The sequence below is a fragment of the Eschrichtius robustus genome, chromosome 4, assembly GCF_028021215.1.
Source record: "Eschrichtius robustus isolate mEscRob2 chromosome 4, mEscRob2.pri, whole genome shotgun sequence".
Classification (NCBI taxonomy): Eukaryota; Metazoa; Chordata; class Mammalia; order Artiodactyla; family Eschrichtiidae; genus Eschrichtius; species Eschrichtius robustus.
In genome coordinates this window covers 85515684-85536882 of record NC_090827.1, presented here as the reverse complement: position 1 = coordinate 85536882, position 21199 = coordinate 85515684, and the positions used below count along the sequence as shown (strand labels likewise).

At 36.1% G+C, this 21199-nt stretch overlaps 1 protein-coding gene across 2 annotated transcripts in view; it reads right to left on the bottom strand.

The window, feature by feature from the left end:
* ATP8A1 (ATPase phospholipid transporting 8A1) overlaps window positions 1-21199 on the bottom strand; it is a 230557-nt gene that overhangs the window by 122493 nt on the left and 86865 nt on the right. For both annotated transcript variants that reach the window (XM_068542245.1, XM_068542246.1), the window contains exons 15-18: window positions 12310-12382; window positions 10032-10137; window positions 8352-8434; window positions 3982-4031 (exon numbers count right to left, since the gene is read on the bottom strand). In XM_068542245.1, the coding sequence (XP_068398346.1) occupies window positions 3982-4031; window positions 8352-8434; window positions 10032-10137; window positions 12310-12382 (312 nt within the window). The remainder of the gene's footprint in view (window positions 1-3981; window positions 4032-8351; window positions 8435-10031; window positions 10138-12309; window positions 12383-21199) is intronic.

Here is a 21199-nt window from a genome sequence, read left to right as displayed (position 1 = left end):
GAAAGAAAGAGGTTTTCCACAATGTGTCATCGTAGTGAGAAGATACACCTATTTGTTTGTCACGTCTCACATATTTTAATACTCACAGTGAAAAAATAAATTTGACCAAATTATGAGGCCGATCCTTCCACATACACAAACCATCCCCTGGGTGTATAGTTGAGTCCTTTGAAAGTTACATTATGTTTTTTAAGGCACCAGGGTACCATCTGCTTCCCTAGAGGAATAATTTACAAAATAGCTCCCTAGAAACCTGCAAGAGTTAGTATCCACCAGGATAAAGGAGAGTTCTAGTTCAATGTTTTCAGATTTAAAAAATATTTAAGCCAGTATCTTTTTCGATGAATTATTAAAAAGAGAAATGATAATCAATTTTTTTTTGGATATTCAAACATGGCTGATTTATTGTACTTCAAAGAAATTATCTTTTTTTTTGTCTATATGAACTTTTATAACTTTTGTTTTCACACACACACACTGTATTTCATTTTTACAAGAGATAAATAAACTGATACCAAGCATTGTAAATGGATGACCACAACAAAAGCAACAATGATTGCAATTACCAAACACGAAACACACTCATACTATGTCATAATATTGACATTCAGTCCAGTAATCCTCCACTGTAACAGCTCCTTTACTTTGCAGTGATAGATGATTTGTATATTTTTTGCCTCTGAGTCCTTGTGGAATTTTTTTTGTTTTTATTCAAACAGAAAGTCAATTTTAAGTACACATCCAATCACACATAAAGGCAAACACTAGAACTTTAAAAACCCACTTAAGCCTTCACGACTATCATTTTTCAATGATTACTAGCAAACCACTGGCATCATGTAAAAAACCTAATTTATATTGCAAACTCTAGTTAATGAGCACAAACAATTAAACATTATGTTGGCAGTATAGACAGATAAAAATTGTTAGTCAAACATACAACATCTTTTAATGCATTAGCAAAGAGACTGCAAGCAACAATGAACAGAGTAAACAGGTATGGCATTGCACAGGATAAGCCTCACTTGGAACCAAGTGTGTATAAGCATTCTCTCCAGAAACCAGGGGTAAAAAAAACTTCTCAAGTGTCTGCGTCTATTTGTGTTACCTTATAACGTTCTGTGGCTAAAAAACTGAGATGAGTCCAATATAGCATTTAGATCTGGTGTCATAGCATACAGCTGGAGTTTCCTTCAGAAGTGTCTAGGAATATTTAGTTCTCTCTTTCTCCATCTCTAATCCCCACTGTATTAATATCTCTGATCTTCATTCCTGTGCTTTAGGACTACATTTAATTGGGCCCCTTTTGTAATCACATCCAGGTATTCTATCTCAGCCCTTCATGATTCATGATTCTCTTAATGCAGCTTTGATGGCATGGTCCCAAACTCATCAACTTTCTTGCTCTTTTCTTCTGCTGGCAAAACTCCCAAATCTTGGGTGAATAGGAACCCTTTCTGTGGTCCATCAGGGTAAGTGGACACTGCTGGAGAAAAGTCACCCAGCCAGAGATTAGTAAACACATGGTCCCTACGTCACTGGGTGCACCATGCTGCCTCGTCATCTACGTTTCTCTAATAAGCTTGCTCTCTGTCTCCCCACAGGACTATGGGCACCTCTCCATTCCTCAAGTCTCCAATGTGCCCTTGTCATTCCAGACCCTCAGAATTTTTGCAGTCACCTTGACGGAAGCCTCCAACAAGAAATCCCTATTCTTTCTGCCATTAAAACCTGCACATTTATCCACTGTGGACCATCCTCTGTCTCGTTTCTTGATACCATGGAAGGAACACTTCCTTTCGTATCAGAGACCTTCCTTTCACATGTGCTGTGAATCTTCTCTCACCCTGCGTTCCTGGTCATCTCACTCCTAAAGTTGTGCTGCTCTCCCCTGAACTTGTGTCTTCTCCTCCTGGGATGGTTCCTTCTCATCAGTACTGAAACAGTTCTAGTCTCTCTCCTGAGAAACTCACCCCAAACCACCCTCCCCGCTGAGCCACACGCATCCCTTTTCAACGCTCTACTCCCCTTCACAGCTCAACTTCTCAAAACAATTGCCATCCACAGTTCCCACTCACCTCCCCTGCATTCCCCAGTCACTCCCATCTTGCTTCTCTCTTCACCAGTTGTTGAATCTCTAAATCCAACGACTACTTTCAGCTTTGTCTTACCTAACCTTGCAGAAGTCTCTGACATAGATGACCACTCCCTCCTGGAAATTATCCTCTTCCCCTGGCTTTATGCTCTTACACTCTCTTTCTCTAATCACAGAGCAGTCTCTTTTGCTAATTCCTCTTTGCTAATCAACCCTTAGAGTTACTCGTAATCTTCAGCCTTTTTTGTTTCCCTTACTCTATTATTTTATATCCAGGAGATCCAACTCACGTTCATGGCTTTAAATACCATTTACAGGCCAATGACTACCAAATTTATATTTTAGCCAGAGGCTTCTATGTGTCGGGCCTCTATAACCAGTTGCCTACCTGACATATCTATGTATATATATCTCACTGGCATCTAAAACTTAACGATTCAAACATCTCATCCTCAGCATCTATCCTGTATCCACCATTTGTGTAAACAGTACCTCCATCTACCCAGTCACTCATGCCAGGAACCCTAGCCCCTCCCCCTCTTTTCTCCTGCCGCATCCAATTCATACCAATGGCCCCCTGACATCCCTGCAAAGGGTATCTGCATTCTATCAACTTCACTTTATTTTCTCTACCATCATCCTAGTCTAAACCACTCATGTCTTTCAGAGATTATTTTAATACCCACACATTCACTTCTCTCACTTTTGTCCTTAAGCCTCCCCCATCACAGCATCCTGAAAGAGCTGCTAACTTTGCTTTACTTTTCTTCACACACTTACCACTTACATAGTGTTTCTAAGTGTGTGTTCATAAACAAACATATCCAAATGCTAACTGATACACTATTTATAATATATTACAGACATAATACAAGTAGGCTTAGGAAGAACAGTCACTTTGATGTGGGAAAAAGAAAAGATGGGGGATACACTTTGAGAATATTCTATGACAGTTAATCATCCAACTTCTTCTTATGCATTTTCCTTTGAGCCTTTCAGTGCATACAAGTGAAAAAAACCACAGTGTTTAAATAATAAATTAGATCCCATTACTTTTGATATTAACCACTGGCATGTGGTCACTCCTAACCAAGACAGCCACAAATGTTGGCACAGAAAAGAAAATGCCTCTTTTAGTTAGTGTACAGACTTGCCTTATGTAGGAAAAAGTTCAAGAAAAAAAGTGGACACTTATTTCCTTGAACAGCAGCATTACGTCCTGGTTATGGCCTTGAAGATATTTTTAAGTGTCCTCTGAATGATGACACAATCTTTAAAGACCCTCTTGTCTGTAGCTGAGGCCATTTTGCCCCAAGAATGTAGGTTAGTTGGGAAACTACATAGTCATGTGGGAATAAAGAGCCAAAAACTCATAGAGATATCACTGATCATAATGGAAGGCCTCTCTTATTTGACCTTAAGAAATAAAGTACGTAAAATAATCTTTTTGCTTTCTGCCCTTGCCTACTACATGGGAACTGGTTTTATACCTAACAGAGAGATGGGTATGGTTTCTGAAATCCCCAAGACAATTAGATGTTATAATGAACACATAATTAGAATGGTGGGTTCCTGACTCTGATTCATTTTCATGCTACATAAATCTTGGCACCTCTAAGTATAATGATGTTTCCAGATCACTGTCTTGGTCCTATACCCCCCACGGTTGTGATGCAGACAGTTATGTTCAAAAATATTTTTATATTGCCTCTAGGAGTCATGCCTTACAAGACTCTGAAGAGTGCTGTTTGTGATTTACTTACAGATATGACAATTAAAAATTGCACTGAAGATTTTAATTTAATATTTGGTATAAATAAATTTAGTTAAATAAAAATGGAAGGTAATTTATGTCATACATACAAACCACAGAGCAGATGTTTTACCTGGTGAACTCCAAGACATTGAGCAATTCGTATCTTTCTTCCTGCCCCAGCTATGAAGAAAAGGAAAACTTGATTACATAGAGTTGGCATCTTTGGCTTCTTAGAAATAAACCCTAGTCATGAAATTTTAATGTAAGAAATGTCAACACAACCAAATTGTCCCTTCTGAAATACATCATCTTTAATTGAACTTACTAACTTTTCAAGTTAAGATGGAAGATTGAACATACACATTTAATTTTCATCCTTCCCAAAGCCCCATCAAAACTACAAAAAAAAAAAAAAAAAAACACTTAAGAAAGAAACTTGCAATGGCAGGAAAATAAGAGAAGAGAAAATAGCACGAAAAATGTGGAAACCAGAAAACAGATCAGTGAGAAACGCATCCTTAGCAGATACAAGAAGTTTCAAAGCCTGCAGTAGCCATGGGAAAAGCTGAGAACCAACACGATTTGTACCACATAATCCCTAAGAGGCTCAAGGAAGTGGAATAGCAGGTAGCTCTAGAACTGGGAGGAAAGAGAGGGGCCTAAAATGGGAGGACTGGGAAAGAGCTACTAGAAAAGCAGCTCTGGGCACTGGCTCTTCCTGCATACTGGCAGAAGACTGAGGCTTTGCTCTACAGAGGGTAAAACAGAGGCTCTTTCAACTAGAAGTCGACTGGCACACTTGAAGATACAGCACTGTTACCACATTTGTACTAGAGGCTAAGCCCCAATGCCCCCAACCCACTCGGCCCCTTACCTTCTGGCAGCTAGACCTTTCCCAGGTGGAAATCAGAAAATGAATCTCTGGGGAATTCACAAGCCCAAGAGAAGCCCTAAAGGTACAGACAACTGAGACTTCCCAAAGGAATCCCACCAGACCACCCCACAGTGGAGCCCAATGTTGACAAATACCCTCATGCTCAGAACTGCCAAACCAGCTTTCAAGTTCTTCACTCTTAACCATGAGAAAACCAAAGATTAACAGATATTCAAGGACAGCTATCAACATGGATCATAGATACCCAAAACAAACAGATAAGAGCAATTTGGAGGAAAGAGAATTCAAAAAGAAAACATCCGTGTCGGCCTGTGGAGTGTCAGGCTCTGGGTTTCTTGATGGATATGAGGGGCTGGTGGACAGGTTCTGGATGCCTCTTCCTTCCATTTCAACACCAGAATGAACTGGTCTGTCATATGCTTTCTATGGGCATTTTCTGTTGTCTCATTGGAACTGGATTACTGTGGCTTCCTGGTGGCATCAAACTTTTTGCTGTGTTTTATACCTTCGGAAATATTGCTGTACTCTCCAGTATATGCTTTTTAATGGCATTCATGAAGCAAATGAAGAAAATGTTTGAAACAAAAAGATGGCTTGTACAATTGTTAAGTTTTTGTGATTATTATTTATGTCCTGTGTACTGCTCTTTGGTGGCATAGGAGGAGACTGGCCTTACTATTCTGCATTTTGAAGCTCTTATCAAAGATCTGGCATAGTCTATTATACATCCCATATGCAAGTGTTGCAGTAATTAAATGCTGTTCTTTTCTCCTAAGTGGAGAATGGGAAACTCTGGAAGGGAACATTGAAAGTTGATATTTAATTTTTGGTGAAGTATCATTTTCCCATTGCAATAATCAAAACAACGATAATGACAGCTTAAGACCATTTTATATTCCAGTAAAAACCATATGCTTATTTAAATTGTTAAATGCTTGTAATTGTTTAAAAAAGAAAACGTCAAAAAACTATCATTATTCCTCCCAGAGAAGAAACGTAAGTACAACACCTGTGAAACAAGAACAGGGTACTATTAAAATAAAGAAATATTGAAAAAACAATAAAAGCTTCTAGAAACTAAAAACATGATAGCAGAAATGAAAAGAAAATCAACAGAAGTCTGAGAAGATAAAATGGAGGAAAACTTCCAAAAAGTAGAACAAAAAGGCAAAGACATGAAGAGCAGGACAGAAAAGTTTAAAAAATGTGTTTAAGAATTCTAAAAAGAGAGAGCAGAGGAAAAAGAGGGAAGGAAAATGAATAGACTCATTCAAGAAAATTTTCCAGAATGGAAGGATATTGATTTCCAAATGGAAAAGTGTCCACTCAGTGCTCAGTACGATGGGTTAAAATATTCCCACTAAGGACACTGTCATGAAATTTCAGAACTCTTGGGACAAAGAACATCCCACAACCTTCCAGAGAGAGAGGGGTGGGCAAGTCACAAAGACTGGAGTCACAGTGGCTTCTGACTTCTCAATTAGGTGTACTGGAAGCCAGGAGACAAAGGAACAGTCAAAATTCTTCAGGAAACTGATTTCCACCCTGGAGTTCTACATTCAGCCAGACTACCAATTAAGTAGAAAGATAGGATAAAAAATGTTTAGACTTGAAAGGACTAAAGAAAACAAAACAAAAAAACAAATAACTTTCCATGCACCTTTTCTCAAGGAGCCAATAAAGAAATGTGTTCCACGATAACAAGAGTAAGCCAAGAACAAAGAAAATATGGGATTCAGGAAACAGAAAATCTAACACAGAGGAGAGGTAAAGAAAGTCCCCAGGGAGACAGGAAAGCGATTCCTCCTGACAACCACGAGTAAGACTGAACTGTCCACCAGGGTAGCTTGGAGCCCTGAGTCAGGAGCTAGGTTTACTGAAGGCTGTCACTACTGTGACTTCTGCTTCTCTAATAACACCTTTTCAATAGGATGAAATTGACAGAAAATGTGTTCTATCAACACCAGCGAGTTTACTAAGAAAGAAGTTTTGACTTACAGGAAATAGAAAGTCCAAAACAGGAGACAATCAAAAGGAATTCCAAGTGCCAGAGAAGCAGGCAAAACTAGCCCAGACCAAGGAGAATGGAGGACTTCTGGAGGGATGTCTCAGGGAAACAACTACCCACTGGCAGATTATCTGGTGTAATTGTACCAATAAAAGTGCACTAAGAAGGTATGGAACAATTAGTAGTAGGTAGAAAATCAAGCAATTGGAAAAAAGACAAGAGATTCATCTTTAGAAAATAAAGAAAAAAATTTATTTTCAGGAGATAATTTTGTATCTGGAAAGACAATATTAAAAAAAAGAAAATAGGGACTTCCCTGGTGGTGCAGTGGTTAAGAATCCACCTGCCAATGCAGGGGACACGGGTTTGAGCCCTGGTTCAGGAAGATACCACATGTCGCGGAGCAACTAAGCCCGTGCACCACAACTACTGAGCCTGCGCTCTAGAGCCTGCGAGCCACAACTACTGAGCCCATGTGCCACAACTACTGAAGCCCACCGGCCACAACTACTGAAGCCCAGGCACCTAGAGCCCGTGCTCCACAAGAGAAGCCACCGCAATGAGAAGCCCATGCACCACAACGAAGAGTAGCCCCCACCTGCCACAACTAGAGAAAGCCTGTGCGCAGCAATGAAGACCCAACGCAGCCAAAAATTAAAAAAAAAAAAAAAGAGTATGCATTCCTCTGTGTCTGACTTTTTTTTTTTCCAGTATAATGTTTCTGAGATTTATTAAGGCTGTTGATGAATCGATATTTTACTCTTTTCTATTGTTTACCTATTCCATTGTATATTACAATTTGTTCATCCATTCGCCTAGTAATGGATATTTGATTTGTTTCTAGTTTTTGGCTACTCTGAATACAGCTGCTATGAACATTCCATGACACATCTCTCTGTGGACATATGCTTTCACTTCTCCTGGTTAAGTATGAGTGCAACTGCTGGGCTGGGAACATGTTTACCTGTGTCGAAAAACTCTAAAAGGATTTCCAAAGGGACTGTACTGTCTTACCTGTCTACTAGCAAAAACAGGTGATCTACTTGCTCTGCATTTTCGTTCACATTCGGTGCTGCCAATGTTTTTAATTTTACCTTTTTTGGTGGGTATGCAGTAGTATCTCATTGAGACTTTAATTTGCATTTCCCTGATGACTGATGATGTGTTTTCACGTGCTCACTGGCCATCTGTATATCTTCTTTCGTGAAATGTTTGTTCAAGTCTTTTGCCCATTTAAAAATCTGGGTCCAAATACTTGTTTAACCAAATATTGTAATATAATTATAATACTATTAGGAAGGGATGGTGAGTCAAGAGAAATAACTCCTCATTTAATATAACTGAATAGAAAGTCAGTAGATATGTCTAAAATTGAAGAATCAAAACATATATCATTCACCAAACATTAAAAAATATATATAAGATGTGTAAATGTCTGAAGAAATAGCTAAAAGAATAGAAAGTTTTTGCTTCTGGAGCGGAGAACTAGAGTTGGGAACCTCTATTCTATTTTGAGCTTTTATGGTATTATTTTATCTTTGAAGCTATGCATATGTATTACTTTGATAAAAAACAGACTTAAAAATAAATAACTTACTGAATCTATAATCACCGAGTCAGGTGTTCTTCCAGTGAAAACAAAATTCAGTTGCTTGGCTGCTCTGACCAAGGCTCCTTCATCTGTTTTAGGAAAACAGGACAAAGCAAATATACAGTGAAAAAAAATTACCCCATATATGAAAGACATTACTGTAATCCAATTTTCTGCTTAATTTAAAAAAGAATTAAAATTCTTTTTATTCTGGCTTCTTTTACTGAAATCCACTTCTTTTAAAATTATATGACAATGCCAAAGCAATGAGTAGAATGATCTTAAGAGTCTGAGACACGTATAGACCCCAGAGTCACATTTCTGAAGACTAAGTCTCACTGTTAGCCAAACATACCTAAGAAGGATAATTAAATATACCCCTTGGTCCAGCATATTCTCTAGAAAACTTTTCTCAAAATGAATGACGCATTAAAAAAAGAGGAAATCCTACATTTGCCAACAACATGGGATAGACATGAAGGCATTATGCTAAGTGAAGCAAGCCAGACAGAGAGAGAAAAATACTGTATGATCTCACTTATATGTGAGATCTAAAGGGAAAAAAAAAGAAAACAAACCCCAAACTCATAGAAAAAGAGATCAGATGTGGTTATCAGAGATGGAGGGTGGGAGAAGGCGGAACTGGAGAAAGGTGATCGAAAGGTACAAATTTCCAGTTATAAGATAAATAAGTACTAGGGATACAGTGATATATGTCAATTATTTCTTAATAAAACTGGAAAAAATGAATGGCACGAAATTGTCTTCTTAAGTTTTATCCTTTTCCTCCTAAAATGTTTAATGTAGAAAAACTAATACTATTAATGTTGAGGGGTCAATTTAAACGGATATAAATGAACTGATGCTTTGTTGTATTATATATTATTTACTTACATCACGCTGCTACATCAGACCTTCTTGTTTCTGAGGGAAGGGTGTGGGATAAAACATTCACATAGTCTCTATCTTAATGATATGAGACGTATCTTATGGTTTTTAGGAATTTGGTACATTCTACAAGGTCACAGGTGCTGGTTTATAATACAGTTTAAAACACTTATTAAAAAAGTTCCCCAAAGTGTGTTCATTCTTTCCTGAAACCTTACAATCATCAAATTGACTATTTACCCAATTTTTCATTGAAAATAAGCCTAAGTATTAAATAATGATAACTGTGCTAATACATATTTTATGGAATCCCTTCAAATGTGTAAAACTTTTCTCATCCAAATAAATACACAACGAACTCCCTGATTATCATTTCCAAGAGAAGAAAGCAAAATTGGTATTCTAAAATGCGCACTATTTAAGCAAACAGATCTTCCTTTTCCTGTCTGCTTATGTGCAAAAACAGTTTATGACTAACAGTTTATTCTTAGTTATTTATAAAGAAGGGAGAATTTACTGTGTATATATAAAGTACCATTTTTTTTTTACTTGTGTGAATTTTGTTATTCAAATTTCCATGTAATTTATGTCCTATAACAAATGTTACACAGTTATATATTTTTAAATATATATATATTTAATTTTGAAAGCCAAGGTTTATCAAATTAGTAAATAAAATTTGTAATCTGAAAAACATAACTTGTTCATTTTACTTCTTCAAATTAAATTTTTCTGAACAATCTCAAATTTCAGAACAATTTTCCACCAAGAAATACATCACAATTGCTTCATTTGTACCTGGAGATGCTGCCTGGTAAATAATCTTATCACCTTCCCACTCTGGTACTGCTGTGTGACAAACTGCCATCATTGTAAGAAATTCACATATTATAGGTGCAGTTGGCTGTAAGAAATAAACACATAATTTAGCCATTTTCGTTTAAACATTTGACACTAATGATAGTAATACTACTTCATGCATATTTACTAAGAGTGCAGCTGTTAAATATTGAAGGTGTGGAAGTCAAGAAGCCAACAACTATTATGAAGAAAAAATATTTTTAACTAAAATCATTCATTCTTGCACCCTCTCATTCCTTTTCTAAACATTTATATAAGACCACTTTGTCTTGTTAAATAGAAACAGTACAGCGAAAAAGGCAGATATGGTTGAATCTTGTTATTAAGGACAGGAGAGAAATTCTAAAATTGTTCATTTACCTGGTTCTAATTCCTGATCAGATCTCAATTTTAGGCATCTACTCTTACTGTGGTTCCACTACTTTGGGTTGGGGTGATGATGGCAGGGGATTCCTCTGTAAGGTTTGTCCTCTCCTTTTGCAAAAATGGCAACCTTAACCTGATACACGTTTTACTAAATAAAAAAGGATTGATTGAGAAGTCCTTTGTACAATGGACTCTCATGGCCTGAGGAAGACAAGATCCTTTCTGCAAGAAAGCAGTCAGATTTTTAAAATTAAACATCTTCTTGTCTGGTTCCTGATGAAGAAAAATGTCATTCGAATTAATAAAGGAAAAATATTCCTCTATGCTCTTGGACCAAAAAAGTGAAATGACTGGAAAGGTAAATCAGAACATTATTTGAAAAAAAAAAAACTGTGTTAAGCCTCGAAGAGCAGACAAAACAGACAAGGTCCCTGATACGTGAAGCTTTGACTAGTGGGGAAAACAGAACATAGATAAATAGTACACTAGTATTATTTATTTATAGTGTGAAAAGGGCTACAAAGAATAGAATGTGCAAATATCATATAATATGATATAGGCCAGTCTGTGGTTGTTCTCATGACAATGTGATCTTTAAGCTGCTGAAGTTTTAGCCTCATGAAGAACTGAGCACAGTTTCCCATCAAGCAGGAATCACACATGACTGAAAAGGTCCTAAAGGAAGAAAGAATGAAGTGTGTTTGAGAAAATAAAAGAAAGCCAGTGTAGCCTGAGGAGAAAGAAAGGAAGGGTAGCTCCAAGCGAGGCTGATGACTTAGGCAGGGGCTGGACCATGTAACTTTGTAAGTTGAGAGGGAAGCCCTCTGGCATGGTTTTAAACAGGAGAGTGATGGGACTTGATTTACATTTGCATCATTCCAGCTGCCATGTGCAACAAGAACTGGAGGGGGGTAAAAACGGAAACAAGGAGAATGGTTAGGAGGCTGCTGTTAATTCACCTGGAGGATACCAGTAGTCTGGACTGGGGTAGAGAAAGTGAGAATGAAGTGAAGAAGACATTTAGGATATATTACAGAAAGTCATATTGACAAGGGCTTAGTGACTCATTACAGATCTGAAGATGGAGGGGAAGGAGGTATCAAAAGCAACCCTAAGTTCCTAGAATGAGTAATAAGACAGTTAGTTGATGGTGCAATTTACCGAACCTGAGAACACAAGAGGGAAGAGGTGGGCCTAGGTCTAGATTTTGTTCATCTGGAAGTTCATGCTTTGTTGAAGGCAAAAATAACCACATGAACACATTGCTAGGGCCCTGCCCAGGGGCAGAGGTGGTAAGTGCATCAGTGCTAGGAATGGACTAGGTTTTGGGGTGATGAGCATGAGTTCAAGTTCTGACACATTGAGCTTGAAGTGATTGTGAGAAAAAATTGGAGGTTTAAACTTAGGAGACCACATCATTTGATCGGATGGAATTTTCGTTAAGTATCGGTAACTTCGTAAGTGGAATGTTCACATTGGGTGGCAGATGTCCGAAGTTCTTATTGTATAGATTTAGCACCGGCCTATAACTCTGAGCAGGAAATTCATTTCTATAGATGTTTTGAAATTGTTAACAATGAGTCGTTTCATACAAATAGAGTTCTAGAATTAATATATAATATTTTTAAAAACCAGAATGTTGATTAATGACAATTGGTAAAACTAAATTTCTAACAACCATGAATTCATGTTGGCCAAGTAAAAAGAATTTAGAGATAACAGATTTTGCTAATTATTAGAAATGATCATGAAACTAAAAAAAGGAATATTTAAACATGGAAGATAATTCAGAGAAACACTCATTAGTTTTCATTTATTAATGAAAAGATAATAGTATTATGTTGCTTACATGATTATTTTGGAGGTTTTCCAGCAATGATGAATCACTAAATGTTTTTTCATCTCCAAACTGTGAGCTCTGCCTAAGGCGGAAAAAAAATGGAGCAAACTTGGTTCATTTATACAAGCCCACTGATCTGTTTGTAAGTTACGTTTTTTTTTTTAATTTTTGAATTTTATTTTATTTATTTTTTTATACAGCAGGTTCTTATTAGTCATCCGTTTCATACACATCAGTGTATACATGTCAATCCCAATCGCCTAATTCAGCACACCACCACCCCCCCACCCCCACCGCTGCTTTCCCCGTTTGGTGTCCATGTAAGTTACTTCTAAAATAAATCATTATGCCTGCAAACTCTTAATAGATTAAATATAATTTAGTCTGCATTTCTAAATAAGACATCACAGATTTCATGACTGAATCATAAAATATTTTCAACCATTCTAAAATGTGAAAGTCTTTTGCAGTGTAATGAAAGTCTTTTACAGTTCATTTTCCTGGGGTAAAATTATGTTGCAGTCACATGAAATTTTAAAAAAGTAACAAAACTGCTGAAATACCTGGAATTGAATTTGTCTACTTCCAAAATTTTTCCAAGTTTAAAAAATTTTGAGGATTAATGGAGGTATTATAAAAAATAATATTCTTTTACTTTAGCCATGAGAAATAATTTGAAGTGACTAATACTACATGATTATCATATGAAACTAAAATATGAATAAACTGTTTATATATTTCATCAACATCTATCTATCACTAACAAATACCTGATATATTTATGTACATATCACATTTACTCCGTATATAAGGAGAACAGACCATAAAAGTGTATGGGGTTTTGTGTTGTGGTTGTCTTCAGATCAGCAAACATGAACTCCGTATGAAACAAATCAAATCAGAACTGCCTCTACAACCTGGCTATTACTAGTCTCATGGCCGTGCGATTTAATATCAAAATGCTGAGATTCAAAGGAATGACAAGAAACATTTACGTGGAACTGTCAAACCCCAAGGGTGTACTTTTCAATGTTCAGTGAAAATATATAGATCTAAAGCTTTTGTGCACAGATGGAAATTTCAGAAATCGCTGAGGAAAAAATAACGTGTTCAATACTAAATAATCGTAATCCAGAAAGCTTTTAATCACAGTTTTTACAGGTTACAAAGAGTATTATCAGTGTCAGTGTCCCAAATATCAAGAGTTTCATATTTTAAAGCCAGCTGCTTGAAAGGAAGGAGAAATCATTAAAAAAAAAAAAAAAAGAATGTGAAATAATTGAACATAAACCATATTGTCAATATATGTATTTTACCCATAAACCAAAGAAGGAAGTTAGAGTGTTTATAGCAAAATATGTCTTTATTTACATGTAATAGTCTGGTCTATTAATTCTCAAAATTGTAATATAATTCATCTTTATTAGCATGTAGTAGATCAGAATTTTCAAAAACATCAGTGGGAGGCAGAATAAACACATTATATTTTATTATTACTACTACTACTATTATTTCTCCTCCTCCTCCTCTAGTTTTAAAGATGAAAGGAAAAAAATCCAAGAACTTTTAAACAACTTATCAATGGGTGGACAGAAAAAAATTAACATACATTTCTCCTCCAAATAATTATCATTTCTTAAAAATAGTTAATTATTCAAGTCTCTGTAAAATTTCCCTATTATTTATAAAATGTATTATTAATAGTTCTTAGTTATGCTTCCCCACTTATTATTAGATAAATTGAAATGTCAAGGAATATTCACAGTAACATCTTTCATGTGGAGGTCTCTCGTCCCTCTAAAGAATTCCAGGCTAAAGCCTTTATAAATCTGAAGATATGTCTTATTAATCTCACCAGTAATTCGTTCATTTCATAAATCACAGTGAACACAATTGATAAAGCTTTCAAGTGTATTTATAACAAATAACACTAGATATGCAATTGAAATATTTATTAATACATGGACACATCCTGCCCTCTATTCACCAGTGAAGCCTTCTGACAAGGATGGTGCTAAATAACTCTTCTCCCAGGAAGCAGCTTCCTTTCCAGGATCATAAAAACCACCAGCAATTCATCTGCTGATCACATAGCCTGGGTTGGATAACTCAGGCAAGGAGCTCTCACCACCCCTCTCCAAAATCTCACAAAATGTTCACTTTTAGTAAAAGTAAACAGATAAAATCTGGAAGCTCGAGTCATTGCAAAATAAGGACCAACTGCATTAAATGTAAAATAGTTTTAACTGTTAGTTGACAAAGCTGTATGAATCTGGAAACTGCTCACACGTAAAAGTGCAAGCCAACATCTACATTTTGTTAAAATTTTCCACAGAAGTTTTCAAGTGACACTTTGCCTCATAAGGAGACAAAGAAATAATGGTGTTTTGCAAAAAGTAATAAGGCAGGGGGTGTAACATTAAGGTAAAGAGAAAACTGAGCAGTTAACCCACAATGTCATATAATTTGCAGCTTCTTGTAGGCTGATTTAAAAGCTGTGATACATTGTAAATAATTATTTCCTGATCATCCTAATATGAAGAATCTATTTTTTATAGCAATAAAAATTGAGAAGATTCAGAATTTTATGAATAAATATAAATTAGAATAAATATGGCCTAATCAGTATTAGTTAATTTCTTTCTTTTTTTTTTTTTTTTTTTTTTCCCTTGGCCATGCTGAGGGGCATGTGGGATCTTAGTTGCCTGACCAGGGATGGAACCCATGCCCACTGCATTGGAAGTGCGGCGTCTTAACCACTGGACCGCCAGGGAAGTCCAGTATTAGTTAATTTCATACCTGACAGTGTGGACTATGAAAAATCATGTCAATAAGAGAGTCTTCAGAAAAAAAGGAAAAATGTTCAAGCCACACTCTTTACCTTAAACCAATGGGTGAATGACTTAATAAAAGTACCAAAGTGATAAATATTTTTAACCAAGTTAAAAAATAACTTAGGAGTAGAAAAGGCCTAAGTATTATACATAATTCAGAAAACAAAACAAATAAAAAAAATCTGACTGTATAAAGCTAAAACATTTCTGCATAGCAAAAACTATTGCAAGCAAAGTCAAAAGTCAAATGACAAACTGGGAAAAAAAATATTTCCAACACATATAATGAAGGTTATTTGACTTAAAATAAAAAGGACTCACAGAAACCAATAATAAAACAATCAACAATGCAGTAGAACAATGAGCAGAGGATATAAACACAGAGTTCACAAAGAAGGAAATACAAGTGGCTTTAAATGTACATTCAATTTTACCTCATAATGAGAGAAATGAAATTTAAATTTCTCAATTTGGCAGAAATAAAGTTTGACAGCCCTGCTGCTATGATCATGGGAAAACAGTTAAACCATCTATCATTGGTGAGAATGAAAACTGGTGCAATTTCTAAAAAGGGATATTGGCAATTTCTATCAAAGTTTAAAATGCATGTAATCCTTTGATCCAGAAATTCCAGTTCTAAGAATTTACACTACCTGGTGCAAAATGTTGTACGACCAAATTCATTCTTTGCAGCACGTTTTTGATAGCAAAAGATTAGGACTAACCCAAAGTTTATCAGGGTTGTTGCTTAAAAAGACTGTGGTACATCCACATAACAGAACGCTATACAGAACATGGGAGGCTCTGCATGGACTACGGACAAATCTCAAAGATGCACTATCGAATGAAAAGCTGGTACAAAACAGTATGCATAATATGCTTCACTTTCTACAAAAGTATGAGAGAAAAAAAAATACATGCGTGTATATGAGTAGAGTAGATGTGGAAGGATACACCTGAAACCGGTTACATTGGTTGCCTTCAGGAGGGGAAGTGGAGGGTAGAAGACAGGGAAGGGAGGGAAACCCTTCCCCCTCTTTACATCCTTTGAACTTGTAACATGTTGATGCATTATGAACTTAAAAAGTAAATCAAATTTAAATTAAAAATAAAAAACCACAACAGAATCCATGTCAGAACAAAATCCAATCCTGTCAGCTGAAATATATACACATCCTACATACAAACTAAATGTATACCTTCTATACATAGACATGCTACACACGTGCACACGTGGGAAGACAAAGGCAGTCTGACTGCAAAGCACTGTGTTCTGAAAGGATCTACACCTTCTGCGTTTGAATGGTGCTACTGCTCCAAATCAAAATTCCTTAAAGGGAGATTTTCGGAAATGAGTTTGCTATTCAGTGTCGGGTCCAGTCAAGTCCAAGAATATGAACAAGCGATTGAATTCAACTCTAATATGTTTGTTAGGCACTGGTTTTGACCGAAGTAATGAGATCTGCTTTTCTGTGTGGTTCAAAGTGTTTCTGAGGGCAATTATAAAAGAGGAGTTCCAAAAACGTTCTGTGAGACGGTTGCTTCATTGGAATAAATAAATTACCTGTCAAAGTGACTACTTTGAAGACCAACACTAATTTGGATGTGTTAGATCTCATTTTTATACAGTCACACCTGGAAGAATGTTTTAGTGAGCCTAACGATTGCAGCGGAATAAATAAATGCCACTCATTCCACACATGATGACAGACCAAAATGAAACGAGAAAATAAGACCAGAAGATCGTACTATCCATCGATACTGTGATAATGCTAAAAGCCACAGTGAAATGACTAAGCACAGAACACTTTAAGGTAATCCTCCTGGAGAATCACCCTCGCTAGCACTTACTTAAGGGAAAACAACAACTATCAGAAAGAATAATGAGAAGCCGTACCAAATAGTTAAGAGAAAGTGAAATAATATGTTATCTGGGATTTGCCTCAAAGTAATAGTGGGCGGAAATATAGACGAATTGAAATTGAATTTGAGTACGTATTACTGAAGCGAGTGAATGAGTACATCTGTCTCCTTCTGTTTATGCTTGATATTTTCCACCAAAAAATTAGAAAAAGAAAAAAATGTAATGAAACACATAGTTTTGGAAAATAAGCACATCTTAGGGCTACATGGATGTTGATAATAAGCAGATGTTTTTGTGCATTCCTCTAAATATTGATACTATCTGTCTAGAGAATGGTAGTTTTTTAATAGAAATGAACTAATCTGTAAGGTCACGTGTTAGCTGATGGTACTTGGCAATAATAAGAAACCCCTACCAATTCTGGAGTAAGTGGCTACTGGCTGGGAAATGATTTCATCTCTGCAAACTATTTATACTAATAGATTTAAGCGAGGAGAGCTACAGCCATCATCCAATTATTTTTAATGTCAAGAAAGTGTTTTCGAAACAGTAAAGGTTTGCCTTCAAATTTGACTAAATGTAAATATGTTAAATAATCTACATACACTTAAGTGTTAACTGTTATGTGTTTTCTAACTTGGTATTTTTGTGGCAAATACGGTTCAAGTAGGGTAGTAAAATATATAGTATAGGCCGCAGGTTTTATATGTGGACTCAATGAACTTCACATTGAAAGGGGAAGCTGCTGACAGTCAGACAAGAATAAACTTTCAGATTTTGGATTAATATGGTCAGCTACACTCTCCAGTTTACCCCTGAAGACGAGCAGCATGAAGATATGGCCAGGTACCTGGAGCGTAGGATTCAACCAGGATCACACTTTCAATCTTGGTTTCACTGGCAACATGAAACCAAGTGTTATCAGATTAGGCAGATGCCAGATTTAGGATTGTGCGAAGTTGTGTCCCCCCATGCTAACTTTTCTCAAGTCAGTCAGTTAAACTTTACTTGCTCTTGCTACCTTAACAAAACAAGAAGGAAAGAAAACATAAAATAACAAATAGTAAGGATATCTTTTGCTCTAAAAGCAGATATTTTTGAAGCCTGTCGGATGTAATATAACCAGCACCTACTTCATAACCAGGCTGAGAGAGGTTTTAACTCTTTCTCCCACGTTTACTGGTTGTATACTTTGGGGCAAGTTACTTATTAGCTTCTTTCACCAACCTTAGAATGGTCATGTCAGTTATAACTCCCCAAATATGTCCTGAGGATTGAGCGAGAGACACCAGAGCTAACACTTTCTGTGAGCTTACTATGCCAGACGCTATTCTAAGCACTTTAAAAACATAATCCACTTAATCTTCACAACCTCCCTATGATGTCTACATTCTACCAGATGAGGAATCACAGGCATAGAGGTTTGGTAATTGGTTCAAGGGCACCAGTAGGATCAGGATGTGAACTTCGGTGGTCAGAATCCGAACTCTGTATCCTTGACAACTGTATAGGACCAAGGACACAACTGAAGTTCAAGTAGTATCTGTTCCTTCATCTTTGCTGCCTACAGGTAACTACTATAGATCAGGAATCCAAGTATATATTTAAAATAAAGCTTACTTTATTAAAAAGTTGCCAAAAGCCTTCCCTTTTATTTTAAAAAATATCATTAATATCTAAGTTTATATGTAACTGCAAGTGGAATGGTACAAAAATTTATGAAAAAGCTGGCAGTTTTAAATTTGGAGTTACCTAGTTTAGAATATCAAATTTCCCAAAAGGGTGTTTCACAAAAAGAACTTATTAAACAGATAAAATAACATCTTCTCTTTCCAATAGTGATAAAATCATGAAACAACCTCTGTTGAAAGTAGGATATTTTAAATGACCTGAATAAACAACAATTTTTAACATTTCCATCCAATCTTAAGAAAAATATGATGAAGGTAATTTCCTTCTCTTAATAAGTGAGTTACCTTAGAAAAATATATATTAATCCTACACTCAAGAACAGTGTTTACAATTAATAGAATTATGTTAATTCTACAGAAAAGCAACAAGTAACAAGATATAGTCAAAATTTTAACTACGTTCTCAAAAGATTAAATAAAAGGGAATATCTACATCATTAAACTTGAATTACCCACCAACAGTAAGATGCTTTGGCACATTTAAAAAATACTAAAAATTATTTGGTGGTGGGTAGGTGTCAAAATGTATGATATTCCAAGCAATGAGCTTAAATATAAACCCATCAGTTATCACATGAACCAAACCGCTGCCTCTGTCACTAACCCTAGGTAGTGTGAGGTTTACCGCAAATTGTTACTAAATTTCCACTTTACTGAAATAAAATCCAAGTTGAAAAATATCGCTTAATCATAAAATACGTGCGTAATCTGAAAATAGAAATGTAACCGCACATAAAGCCATGTTTTCTAGACCAGCATTAAAGGAACCTGTTTTCTGAAATTTCACTTGCCACCAAATCATGACGAATTACCAAAATAAACTTATACCATTCTAAATAAAAATGTAAATCCATGGGGGGATTTTAAGGTAAGACAAAAAAACCCAATACATACTGAAATTGACCCTATAAAATGCCATATTTAACAATGCTAAAATGAATTCTAATCCGATTAACTCTAGTCCTTGGTAGCATGGTTTTCCAACATTTGTTCCAGACATTTAATTTAAAAAAATGTTTATTTTCTAGCCTCTAAACAGATTTAGTAAATTAACAAAAATAAATGTAAAGGAAATTTCCACTCTGTGGGTGTGTTTCAGTAGCATCTTTTTGTAGCTCTGTAGAGCATGTAAAGAGTGGCAGAAGGTGGCAGTGCTGAGCTAAAAAGAAAAAGAAAATTTCTGGAGCTGTAGCTGAATCTTAGGTAGTCCACAGCCCAGGGACTCTGAGTTGATCATTACATATTTTATTACAGATACATAGCTCTATAAAACTCTAGCAAGCCTAAACTTTGAAAGAAATGTTTATAAAATGACTAAAGGTTTTTTGATAGGAAATCAGGGACAGTCAACAGATTTTAAGAAATACTTTACAGCGTTGTCACCCTACCTGGTCAGTAATTTTTTCAAAAGTAGTGAAATGTGTCTAACAAAACAATAAAATGCAAACCTTTTAAGGGGATCTATGAGACAGAAAGGTCCATGCAGCTTACCATTCATCAGGAGAGCAGCCATAATCCTCAGGTTCAGGGACATGGCTTCAGAAAGCAAGAGGAGGGACAGAAAGAAAGGACAAAGTAATCACAGAAAGGCTGGAAACATAAAAGCGTGAATAAGGTAAGTACTGAGACATAGATCTTGAAAAAGTTAAGAAAATAAACTTTTAGTTGATTTTGAAAGAATGGCAGTTAGTACAGTAAGTATGATTTATGGTAACTAAGCAGATTTACGAAGTTATTTTTTAACTGGATAGTCAACTTGCTTCTTCACCATGAAATTTCTTGATTTTATGCAGAGAATTCAGTATTCAGTAGGAAATATTGAACTTAATAGTTTAAATATATGCTAAAGCCAATGGAATATTAATCACATATTGCGTAATCAGAATAAATGGTTTAATGAAACAAACATGTTAATACCTAAGAACAAACTATCACACTGATAAAATCTGCCAAGTATTGAAAACATTTCAGAAGTAAATCTGACTACCATGAGGGGATGGTTCTTTAAAGAGTTATATTAAAGTAAAAATCAATTGCATTGCTATAACTAAAGGGGAGCAAGCAAAAACACTGTGTCAAGGTTCTGCCAAGTTGCACTGCTGTTGTACAGCAGCCCTGGATCTCATACCTGGAGAGGGGCTTGTACTTCTCAACTCAGGCAGCTTTTGAAAAGCCTCAGAGCTCAAGGCTTAGGGTCGCTCTCCTTGGGTGTGGTCCAGCCCTGGCAGATGCCGAGCGCTATTCGGAATGTGATGAGGTGAGCAGCGGCTCTGGTGTGTATGTTCTGTCTGGTTATCTGCCTTTGTGGGTCAGTGCTGTTATATCTGCTTGGTAAGTTCTTTACTTAATCCAACTCATTCTTGATCTCAGCCTTAAGCATCGCAGTCCCTGATCTCCCTGATTAGATCATCCTCCTCCCTCACTCCCAATCACAGGCTTACATAGACCTTTGTACTGTGTTATGATTTTATATTTGTCTGTATGATGACTTAACTATATCCCTTAACCTC